The 12412-nt window shown below is 38.1% G+C and overlaps 1 protein-coding gene across 6 annotated transcripts in view; it reads right to left on the bottom strand.

The window, feature by feature from the left end:
* Positions 1-12412, bottom strand: part of LOC121385360 (histone-lysine N-methyltransferase 2C-like) — a 185323-nt gene that overhangs the window by 16805 nt on the left and 156106 nt on the right. For all 6 annotated transcript variants that reach the window (XM_041516013.1, XM_041516015.1, XM_041516011.1 and 3 more), the window contains 11 exons: positions 11917-12084; positions 10014-10176; positions 8375-8892; positions 6809-6945; positions 5701-6081; positions 4859-4963; positions 3177-3331; positions 2471-2714; positions 1913-2028; positions 673-799; positions 203-365 (listed from right to left, as the gene is read on the bottom strand). In XM_041516013.1, coding sequence (XP_041371947.1) covers positions 203-365; positions 673-799; positions 1913-2028; positions 2471-2714; positions 3177-3331; positions 4859-4963; positions 5701-6081; positions 6809-6945; positions 8375-8892; positions 10014-10176; positions 11917-12084 — 2277 coding nt within the window. The remainder of the gene's footprint in view (positions 1-202; positions 366-672; positions 800-1912; positions 2029-2470; positions 2715-3176; positions 3332-4858; positions 4964-5700; positions 6082-6808; positions 6946-8374; positions 8893-10013; positions 10177-11916; positions 12085-12412) is intronic.

Raw genomic sequence — 12412 nt, forward strand, 5'->3', positions numbered from 1 at the left:
CCCTCTGATGGGGAATGATCCTAGACCAGCTGTACATCAGCCGAGCACTTTGGTAATCGTGACACTGAGTTATCAGAAGAAATCTGCTACATTTTTCCAATTGCAGCAAGGGATCTTTTATATACACTTTCCAACAGACAGGAAAGAACAGTATATATAAATTAAATGTGTACAAAAACCAAGAAATAGTGTGACAATTTACCATTCGGTGTCGTTTCTTTGAGGATAATGTCTTCGTAATCGCGTTCCTGGATCCTGATCGTAAACTCGGGCCCGCCATTCATATCCGAGATGCTACAGATGTATCGGCATCGTTTGTACAGATTACGCGTGCTCCAGTAAAAACGACTTGTCTTGAATCCAACCTAAAAGTACAAACCACATCATTTAGTTTAATTTTAAAACTCTTCTTCATTCACACGTTAAAATTTAGTTAATGTTTGTTAAAACATTCTTTTACTAACACTTTATGCTATGCATCGCAACTTTATCACTTAAATGATAAAAATATTGACATTGCAACTATAAACTCTATACATTACTAAATATGATTATTGTTAAGTTTACTAACTGGGTAAATATAGTCCCTGGTGTTAAACTTGTTGGTCTGTATCTGGTGTTAAAGCAATATTCTATACACTACTAAAAACAATGATTGTTAAGTTTACTAACTGGGTAAATGTAGTCCTTGGTGTTAAACTTGTTCGTCTGTATCTGGTGTGGTAGAAGCTGACCCACATTGTGCAGTGTCAGAGATCCGACTCGTAGGATGTGAGACCCTTCGTCTCGGTGGATCATACTGAAACATAGAAACACAATACTCAACAGAAACAGCAGATAAAAAGTAAACAATTACTCATATATAAACACAACTCAACATAAACAGCAGATAATAATGCAAACAACTACTCAAATATATAAACACAACTCAACATAAATAGCAGATAAAACGTAAACAATTACTCACATATATAAACACAACAATACTAACAGCAGATAAAACGTAACCAACTATTCAAATATATAAACAACATTAACAGCTGATAAAATGTAAACAATTACTCAAATATATAAACAAAACATTCAACATAAACAGCAGACCTTAACGTAAACACCTACTCAAATATATAAACACAATACTCAACATAAACAGCTGATCCTAATGTAAACACTTATGATCTGTTTTGGTTTTTATTATGTACCCTCAAATTATTTTCTGGCAAAAAGCCTGACAATGTAGATTGGTTATTTCATTATAGAAAAGCTATCATATAGATCAAGGGTGGGAATCGATGAACTGTGAAAAAGAGGAAATCTAGAGGGGTCCCAAAAATTCTTGAAAACCTAGGTTAAAAGTTAAAATCTGTGCCATCTGACACATTTTGGAGAAAAGGACGATTAAAATGTGTGGAAATGCAATGTTACATGAGAGAAAAACAGCTGATTGATCCGAGGAGAATTCCCACCCCTGATAAATAAAACTTGCTAAAGTGCCATCATGCTTGAAAAGAGCTGTTATTCTAACTATTACAAAGGACGATTAAAATGTGTGGAAATGCAATGTTACATGAGAGGAAAACAGCTGATTGATCCGAGGAGAATTCCCACCCCTGATAAATAAAACTTGCTAAAGTGCCATCATGCTTGAAAAGAGCTGTTATTCTAACTATTACAATCTACCATATGTTTCACTAATGTCTGGCACTTCATCGAGAAACAAATTTATGCGTACAACCCCTTTCAGTTGCCACGGCAATTGGCAATGCTGTGGAGTTTTTCATTCTCCATGGCATTTTTTGTTTGTTGTGGACTATATTAGAATTTGTTTCCACAACATGTTTTGTGGCCATGGACATTTACATGTGACATATTTCTTACAAATGTTTTGAATTAGAATCCTTTTCTCTCTTACCTAGCTATTTGTTTATCTTCATCCCTGTTGATGTAAACTCGTCGGAAAACCACAAGAGACTCGAGAATGCCTTCCACAGTGTCAGTTTTTGAAGCATGCAGCGAACACAGCAGGGTCTGAAAAACAGAAAGGAAAAAAAGATAAAAAAATTAATGGCTGAACATATCAAAAAAAAGGAAAAAACAACGTTTGTTTTATTTAATGACACCACTAGAGCATATTGATTTAGTAAACATTGGCTATTGGATGTCAAACATTTGCTTATTTTGACATATAGTCTTTGAGGGGAAACCCGCTGCATTTTTCCATTAGTAGCAAGGGATCTTTTATATGCACCATCCCACAGACAGGATAGTACATACCACAGCCTTTGTTACACCAGTTGTAGAGCACTGGCTGGAACGAGAAGACAGCCCAATGGGTCCACCGACGGGGATCGATCCTAGACCGACCGTGCATCAAGCAAATGCTTTACCACTGGGCTACATCCCGTCCCTGGGACTGAATAAATTGATAAAATAACGACACTACAGTCACAAAACAAAGAAACATACATACCTTGTCCTGGAAGAAGACGCAGCCTGTGTTTTTCGCACACATGAGGTGGTAGGAGTGAGTGCATCGGATTTTGAAGCAGCTGAGTGTGGCACCAACCTTGTGACACACGACGCACTCCGCCGCCTGGCCGCGCGAGTACGCGACGTCAACGTTCATCAGGGCACCGTTCACGGTCTCGTACACTTCGTACGACCACAGGGCACAGTTCAGGTGAGTCCATTTGTCGACGTCCATGTTCAGAAGTCTAGGGATGAAAAACAAATTGACATGGTTAAGCTATTGGACATAAGGCAGGTAGGTACTGGCGGTACCGGCATCGATGGTGTCGGGGTTAAGCCATCAGACATAATGCTGGTAGATACTGGTTTTGCCGCCAGATACTGGCTCAGTAGATGTTAGTGAGAGAGAAGATGGTGTAGTGATCTTACACCTACCCAATGAGTTGTTAAAACTCGCTCTGGGTCGGAGCCAGTACTGGGTTGCGGACCCAGTACTTACCGCCACCGAGGCCAGTTATATATTAACTGGCATGTCAAAAATGCATTTATTTAAATAAAAACTAGTGATAAAAAAAAAAAGAGGTGAAAAAAATAGAACTTTACATTCAGATAGAAATTTTATCATGAAAATTGGTTTGATGGACTACAAGATAAAGGGAGATCACTGCGACGTCAACCAGAAAGCTAAGTAAGAAGAGTAGTCTCACCTTGCAGCACTGTCTGTGTGCCCATCACCTTTCTCGAGACAGAACGCACAAACCCTAGTGTCTTCAACGCGGCTATCTTTAGACCGTCCGTCCTCACCTCGGCTATCGTCAGACTTCGGATTCGGTTTTATCAAGTGGACGTACTTTCTCCAGATCTAGAAGAATGAATGAATGAATGAATGAATGTTTAACGACACCCCAGCACAAAAATACATATCGGCTATTGGGTGTAACAAATTGTAAGTAGATCTAGGAGAAAACAAGAACACAAGAAATTATTTATTACAAGTACTTGGATGTGCTTTCTTCAAATCTAAAAAAAGAAGAAGAAATTATTACAAGCACTTGGACATACTTTCTCCAGAGATGTGCTTTCTTCAGATGTAAAAAAAAGAAAAAAGAAAAAAAAAAAAAAAAAAAAAAAAAAAAAAAAGATTTTTTATAAAAATGTCATAAGTACTGGGACATGCTTTCTCCAGATTTAAAAGAAAACAAAAAATTATTACAAGCACTTGGATATGCTTTCTCCAGATCTAAAAAGAAAATAGAAATTATTACAAGTACTTAGACATATTTTATCCAGAGTTAAAAGAAAACAAGAAATTATTACAAACACTTTTTGCATTCTTTACTGTTGACAAGACAAAACATACCTACAGTTTAATCTGTTGTTAGTCAAACATAGTAAAACAAAACGTGAAATTATGCCTTGCTTTTTTTCAGCATCTATATAACGAGTGCAGGGCAGAATATTTAACACAAATTAGTGTTCTGCTCGTTTGTCAGTTATGCAACTAATGGATTACATACTCAACTGTTATATTCAAAAATAAAAAGCTCCTAACTTAGGATCACCAGATTTTTAATCACGTTAAAAAAAACCCATATCACAGTAAAATCAGTTTGTTTAAAATACATTTTGAATGTTTCCCATTCTTACCTTCACAGGATAAAGCAGATATCCGACATCATTAACTAGTTATTCTATATATAATTTCTGCAACTTACAACTAAAGTCTTCTTGAAAGGGATAAGAAAGGAAGGAAATGTTTTATTTAACGACGCACTCAACACATTTTATTTACGATTATATGGAAAGAAAGAAAGAAATGTTTTATTTAACGACGCACTCAACACATTTTATTTACTGTTATATGGAAAGAAAGAAAGAAATGTTTTATTTAACGATGCACTCAACATATTTTATTTACGGTTATATGACATCAGACATATGGTTAAGGACCACACAGATAGAGAGAGGAAACCTGATGCCGCCACTTCATGGGCTACTCTTTTCGATTAGCAGCAAGGGTTCTTTTATATGCACCATCCCACAGACAGGATAGCACATACCATAGCCTTGGGTATACCAGTCGTGGTGCACTGACTGGAACGAGAAATAGCCCAATGGGCCCACCGACGGGGATCAATCCCACACTGACCGAGGGCGTTACCACTGGGCTACGTCCCGATCCCCAGCTTAATGTGAAATTCAGTAGTTTTCGTAAATGCATGTAAAACCCATTGTGTGCAAGATATTAGGGTGTAATGTATCATGGGTCAAATTTTACTGAAACGATGTTTAGAAGTCATCTTTGATCAAAACTTTCATTAATATTATGACATAGCAAGTAATGATCCTTGGTCCTTAAGTATATCCTAGTTTTTGTGGTTAATCGAACCTTTTTCAACTTCTTGGGCGACCGTTGTTCTCTCTTCTCCAAAGATTCAGCGATCGTGATCGTCCATTTTCTCCATCGTATTTCCTTCCACTTCTTCACCAGAGGCTGAGGAAATAAAGATGTCATGTAAAAATTCAAATCACAATGGACAAAGTAAGATTTTACTGTGAACATTTCATCCACGATCAAGAAAAGGAACAATTTTCAGGTGGCATTAAAAAAAATGGAAAGTTAAAGTTTGTTTCGTTTAACAACACCATTAGAGCACATTGATTTATTCATCATTGGCTACTGGATGTCAAACATTTGGTAACTTTGACATATAGTCTTAGAGAGAAAACTCGCTACATTTTTCCATTTGAGGCAAGGATATTTTTTTTTTTATGCACCATCCCACAGACAGGATAGCACATACTATGGTCTTTGATATACCAAAGCTTAAAAGCCTTTAGATTGGGGAAAGGGCATAATATTCATATTTACAAAATAGACTTAAACGCAGAAGTTGACAAAGTTTTGTAGTTATTTACTAGTCCAACATTAAGTATCACTAGCCATGGGAGTGGGGCTACCATTATCTAGAAGCCCTGGTGTTGGGACCCTGAGTTTAAAACATTACACAACTACAGGGCGCAAAGTAATATTTCTAATTAAAACACCAACTGGCTAGTAAATGAAAAATAAATACTAGCCATCTCGAGATTTTTACTCGCAGACTGCAGTTAAGTATTAATAATATACTCACCAAAAGACAACTGTTATGAAAATTTAAATCACCACAGCAGAATTTCACTCGTATAGGCGAATGTTTTACTCGCGATATTGAACCCTGAACTACTTACCTTGGGTGGCCACACCTCTTGTGACGTGCTGCTGTTACGCCGATGTTTCTTCGCCAGCTTCTCTTCAATTTTTGGCTTTGTTGACGGACTCGACAGCATGGGGGACGAGAGTGGTGATTTCGTAATACTCTGATTAGATGACGATGCCGGGGTGGTTGGAGTCGCTGGCTGCTGACCGGTGGATACGGGCGTTACCGGCGGTGTGGTCGAGATGGACAGTGCCGATGTGACAGGGAGGTGCAGGGGGGAGGCCGAGGGTGTGGTGTCACTCTTGTGCTCTATGATGTTAGCCGGTTCACTCTCCTGTTGAGACTTGTTGGTTATGGAGAACTGCATGTAACAGTTCATGCTGCAGAATATCAACTCCTCGTCTTCATTTTCCTGAAGTTAAATTTTTTTATTACACATATGGTTAAAAATATCTTGGTACATATCAAAGTGATACGTCCCACTAGAATTCCAAGTGGGACGTAACACTTTTGACGTCATCGATTGGCGTACTACAACTTTACAGGAACATCAACGAAATGAGATGAGTGATATAAATTAAGATCGATTATGGGTAATAAATAGGATATTAAACTTGCTACCATTTCGTATTATGCTTATGTTCTGAGTGAAATAATTTTCATTGTCACTCGCTAAAGCTCGTGACAACTGAAAATTATTTTACTCAGGACATAAACATGATATGAAATGAAAGCTCGTTTAATATCCTATAAAAACATCAACAGGGTTTCAAACTATAAGAAAACAGGTGGCAATTGCTGCTCAAAAATGCATAGCATTCTTTCAGATAATCAATATGATGAGCAGTTTTTGACAGTATTTTATACCACAGTGAAACTTTGTCTAAAACGCACCCGGAACAAACCGAAATCCTGTCAAAAGAGGCCAAATTTCATAGTCCCCAGTTTTTTAAAATTCTGTAATGCAACGCTTTGAAAACTGAATCCTGTTTAAATCAGGATAAATATTATGTACCTGGCTTGATCCAGTTAGGACAGGTTTCACTGATGTCAGCTGTCAATTATATTCCACCACAAAGAAACATTTTTTAGTAGATGAAAGGAATGTTTGTTTACACAAGATAATTAAAAGAACAGACCTGGTCCTCCTTGGTGAGAAATGCTAGTTCCGACTTTTTCTTTCGGATTGCCGAGCTGAGAACGACCACATCGCAATGACGACAAAACTTCGGCTTTGCCTTGATTAGCGCTTTGATGTCAACGGCTTCTTCCTTGTCTGAAGTTACAAATGTCAGTCCGTTAGAATACATCTCAAGTAGTTTAAGGAAAGAAATACACTGATGGAAAGAAATAAAGGAACACGCGAGTAGTAACATCAAATGTTGCCTACAACCAAAATCCTCGCCCACAAGTATCAGGAAATTAACCGTGTTACTGGACGTCAACCCCACAGTACTGACATGCAGTGCCACAATATATCTCTGAATTTTATACAGAAATAAACACTCCAGTAGTGAATTACATTTGGTCTCAAATACCATGCATTCCTTTACTTCTTTCTATCAGTATATATAAAAAAATTTAACTGACCTGGAAATACTTATGATTAGTCATCAATTTATCTAGGCGTTTTTTTAGTCCGAACATAGGCCCCTTCCCAAAAGAAAGTGGCACTGAAAATTCCTAATATAACATTCCCAATCTCATCAGATATGAGAACACGGCAAAATATCTTGGATAAATCCCTGGTTCAGACAGGCATCACAATTCGCTACTAAAGTTTCAGGAAAGGAAAGGAAATGGTTTATTTTACGACGCACTCAACACATTTTATTTACAGTTATATGGCGTCGGACATATGGTCAAGGACCACACAGATATTGAAGGAGGTAACACACTATCGCCACTTCATGGGCTACTCTTTCCAATTAGCAGCAAGGGTTCTTTTATATGCACCATCTCAGACTTAACATATACATGTACCATGGCCTTTGATATACCAATCGTAGTGCACTGGCTGGAACGAGAAATAGCCCAATGGGCCCACCGACGAGGATCGATCCTAAATCGAACGTGCATCAGGCGAACGCTTTAACACTGGGCTACATAAAGTTTCAGAAGTCACTATATTATTCTAAAACATTAAAAGCCAATAATCAGACCAGCTAGACAAAAGGCACTTTTAAATTAAAGAAGGGCAGTTTATTCATATCAATCAAGGGGAACAACTTCTCATTGCACACCCCCCCCCCCCCCCCTCCTATTAGGTATGGCCTGTCATAGCTAAATCCTAAACAGAAAATTCACAGTGAGATTTACAACATAAATAAATATAACCTGCATCAAATGCAAACAAAAAAAAGTTTGGTTTGTTTAACGACACCACTAGAGCACACTGATTTATAAATCATTAATTAATTTGTTGATTGGATGTCAAACATTTGGCAATTGTGACATATAGTCTTCGAGAGGAAACCTGCTACATTTTTTCCATTAGTAGCAAGGGATCTTTTATATGCACCTTCCCACAGACAGGATAGCACATACCAGGACCTTTGACATACCAGCCATGGTGCACTGGCTGGAATGAGAAATAACCCAATGGGCCCACCGACGGAGATTGATTTCAGACCTACTGCTTTACCATTGGGCTACGTCCTGCCGTCAAAATATTAAACAACTCCATTATATAAGAATCAACTCACGTTTCACGGTTGTTTTGAACGAATCCGGCGACGGGCTTCGCGTCATCTCGTATGTCGGTGGAACAGCGATCTTCAACAAGTCGGCAATTGCAGACATCACGCCACCGATGTCTTCCGCCGCTGTGGCAGACAAGGTCAAGGTCACAGAAACCTGCTGGTCCATCCCTGGGTCCATGAAAGGTCGGGTCAAACTCGACGTCAATGCCGGCATCTTGGTCGTGAGCAGGCCTTTTCCGAGCGGGTCGAACATTTCCTTCTTGTCGGAGATCGAGATGTTGGTGAGGTCGGAAATGGTGTTTGCATCTCCAAACATGGATTCTTCGTCAACGTCTGTTTTTACCAGGCCTTTTTCCAATTTGATGGGAATGGGGTGTAAAATGGGCACGATAGGCGATGAAATTCTGTCCATCTTTTCCTCTTTGGGTAGGTCGATGGGTCGTAGCGCTGGGAAGTCTGGGGCTGGTTCGCTGAAACTACATTCTGGTGATGATGAAGAAATGACAGTGTCTGGACTGTCACTAAAAAAATAAAAACAAAGTTTTTAGCCATCACTAAAGAAATAGTGAATGAATGAATGAATGAAAGAATATTTAATGACACCCAAGCACAAAAATAGAGATTGGCCACTGGGTGTCAAACAAAGTTAAAGAAATAATAAAGACAAAGTCGTTAATCAAATAAAAAACAAGTTAAAAAGTTTGTTTTGTTTAACAATACCACTAGAACACATTGATTTATTAATCATCGGCTATTGGATGTCAAATATTTGGTCATTCTGACATGTAGTCTAAGAGAAGAAGTTTGTTTTGTTTAACAATACCACTAGAGCTCATTGATTTATTAATCATCGGCTACTGGATGTCAAATATTTGGTAATTCTGACATGTAGTCTAAGAGGAGAAGTTTGTTTTGTTTAACAATACCACTAGAGCTCATTGATTTATTAATCATCGGCTATTGGATGTCAAATATTTGGTAATTCTGACATGTAGTCTAAGAGAAGAAGTTTGTTTTGTTTAACAATACCACTAGAGCTCATTGATTTATTAATCATCGGCTATTGGATGTCAAATATTTGGTAATTCTGACATGTAGTCTAAGAGAAGAAGTTTGTTTTGTTTAACAATACCACTAGAGCTCATTGATTTATTAATCATCGGCTATTGGATGTCAAATATTTGGTAATTCTGACATGTAGTCTAAGAGAAGAAGTTTGTTTTGTTTAACAATACCACTAGAGCTCATTGATTTATTAATCATCGGCTATTGCATGTTAAACATTTGGTAATTCTGACAGTCAAAGTGGAAATCTGCTAAATTTTTCCATTAGTAGTAAGGGATCATTTATATGCACCATCACACAAACAGGATAGTACATACCAGCCTTATTTATCATCAGCTATTGGATATCAAACATTTGGTAATTTTGACATAGTCTTAGAGAGGAAACCACAACCGTTGATATACCAGTCGTGGTGAACTGTCTATAATGAGAAATAGCCCAATGGGCCACCGACGGGGATCGATCGTAAACCGACCGTGCATCAAGCAAGCGCTTTACCACTGGGCTACGTCCTGCACACGGTTTTCGTTTCCCATTCAGACGTTCACAAATAAATAACAAGGTTAGTTTTCGTACCTAAGTGGCGGTTCCCCGCGTGGCTCAACCCTGGGGTGGGGTGGGAGGACTGGCAGTCTCATCCTGGGGTCACCCTGCATGAAATGCGGCAACTGCGAACCGGGCGCACCAAGTCCCGAGTTAAGAAACGCTTTTTCCGTCATCAGGTGATACCGCTGCTCCTCTGAAACAAGTATTGTTAGAAACTCACTTTATGTTGGTTGTAACAAGTAAGCCGACAAAGAAAAGTCACCATTAAAATTAAAGATTAAAGGAAGGGACAATCAAGGCATTTGACCTGGTATGCATATTCAACGATATATAATGATTGAATGTTTGTTTAACGACACCCCAGCACAAAAATACATATCGGCTATTGGGTGTCACAAATGGTAAGTCAACGATATATAATGCACATTATTGCTTAATGTCAACAAGTATAATCGTATAGTTAATTAATAAAATGGTTAAATGTGACGGCTATTATATATAACGGGCGCAGCCATTTTGTACCATCCCAGTGAATACGCCCTCTGGCGAACTGGTGGTTACGTAATACCTAACGTGTCACATCAGGAATTAGTCTTCGAACTGAAGAAACAAAACATACCTGATTTTTTGCGGATGCATCGCAATATTCTGTAATAATAGTCATCCCAGTAAGCCAGCAACAATTAATATTACTTTTAATACAAAATAAACCAACATTGTCAAAGTGTTTAAATAACTGTATTATGGTTTGTACATAAATTAACCCATGTACTGAAATAATAATCGGAGTGTTTTCTTAGTTAATTGATCTTCTTTTTTTTCCGTGGCCTATACCTGTGGTTCCTGATTGGCAGGTGTATATTTAGACGGTCCCCAGACACTGTGTCTAGACACACTAAAAAGACGTGCCTCTTTTGTTAAGATCACAGGGTATTGTGTGTTAACTGCAAGGACATCCCTCTAATCGTAATCGATCAGCCGTCTTGCTTTATTACTGTAAGTAATTCTGTAAAACCCTTGATTAAGTTGACTTTCCCATCTAAAATCACAAAACTTGACCAATTATGTAGTCCCAAAGAACAGGAAATTATCACTTGGGTATCATGAGTGGTCGTTTTTGCTCGAACATAGCATACCAATAGGCTTAATATGATGTTATTTTTTTCTTTGGATTTTTTAAAAAAGAAAAATACTGTAACTCCATTTCGTTCTATTGATGCAAATTGAAACATATTTAGTTCCATAGTTTATTATACTATCAAGTCATTTATGTTGTTTTACAAGTCAGGTTGATGAAAGCGAAGCTCCTTGTCGTAAATTAGAGCATTTGTTTACACTGTGCATAGAGCAGATGGACGGAGCTGACGTCACTTCGCCCCAAGCTATACCACAGGACGTCACAAAAACGAAACAAAATGGCTGGCCCCAGTTAGCATGAATAATCATTTGTTAAAGTGTCAGTATGTGCTGGTGGACCGGATATGCATCTTTCCAACACATAAATTTCGTGTTTGAGTTTACTCTACCTTTAAGATAGAGAAATCGCATGTTTACCAGAGCCATTTCTGTTATCATTAAAATTAGAGATTATGAGATAGAAACCACATATTTACAAAGGCTAGTTCTCTCGTCATTAAATTTAATTTGGCGAAATAATTTTATGTAATAATTGATATTTTATTACAATATTACTGGGTTTTTGCAATTATTGAAGTTTAATAGATAATTTTCTGCAGACCCAGAGCTTGTCCTGCCTTTGATACACCAATTGTGGTGCATTAGCTGGAAATAGAAATAGCCCAATGGGCCCACCGATGGTGATCGATCCCAGACCGACCGCACATCAGGCGAACTCTTTACCACAGGGCTACGTCCCACACTTAACTTGATGTAACTTGGAAGTAAACAACATATTAAAGTGATCCCACTATACCTGTGAATGTGGCACCGTCACTCTCTCCAATGAGGTGGCGCCTGGAAGCGATGTCTCCTCCGGGGAGACCGCGCAGTCCTTGGGAATGAGGAAGCTGAAGACTTCCGTAGACGTCAGGAACATTTTCTAGATAAGCTCGGCCATAGCTTCCTCGCATTTGGTTTCCAGCTGTCAAAATATTAACAAAAAAATTGTATTAATAGAGATTATTATACGAGGTTGTGTGTCGTACTGATTTTACAAAACGAGTGTCAGGATTATTAATTCCAAGATGAGTTTCGTAAAATGAGCATGATTAACATACGAGTGTAATAATTTCTTTATTATCCACATTATCCAAAATATTATTTTCGTGAATAGCAAGGATGGACCATGTCAAAACGTTTCAAACGTAACTAAAAAGAGATGACGAAATGACGTCATTTTGATAAGCGTTTACACTGGGGAAGCTGCATTAAATTATGACGTCGCTTCACAAAATTACGTCATTCGTTGT

The sequence above is a fragment of the Gigantopelta aegis genome, chromosome 11, assembly GCF_016097555.1.
Source record: "Gigantopelta aegis isolate Gae_Host chromosome 11, Gae_host_genome, whole genome shotgun sequence".
In the NCBI taxonomy this organism is placed as follows: Eukaryota; Metazoa; Mollusca; class Gastropoda; order Neomphalida; family Peltospiridae; genus Gigantopelta; species Gigantopelta aegis.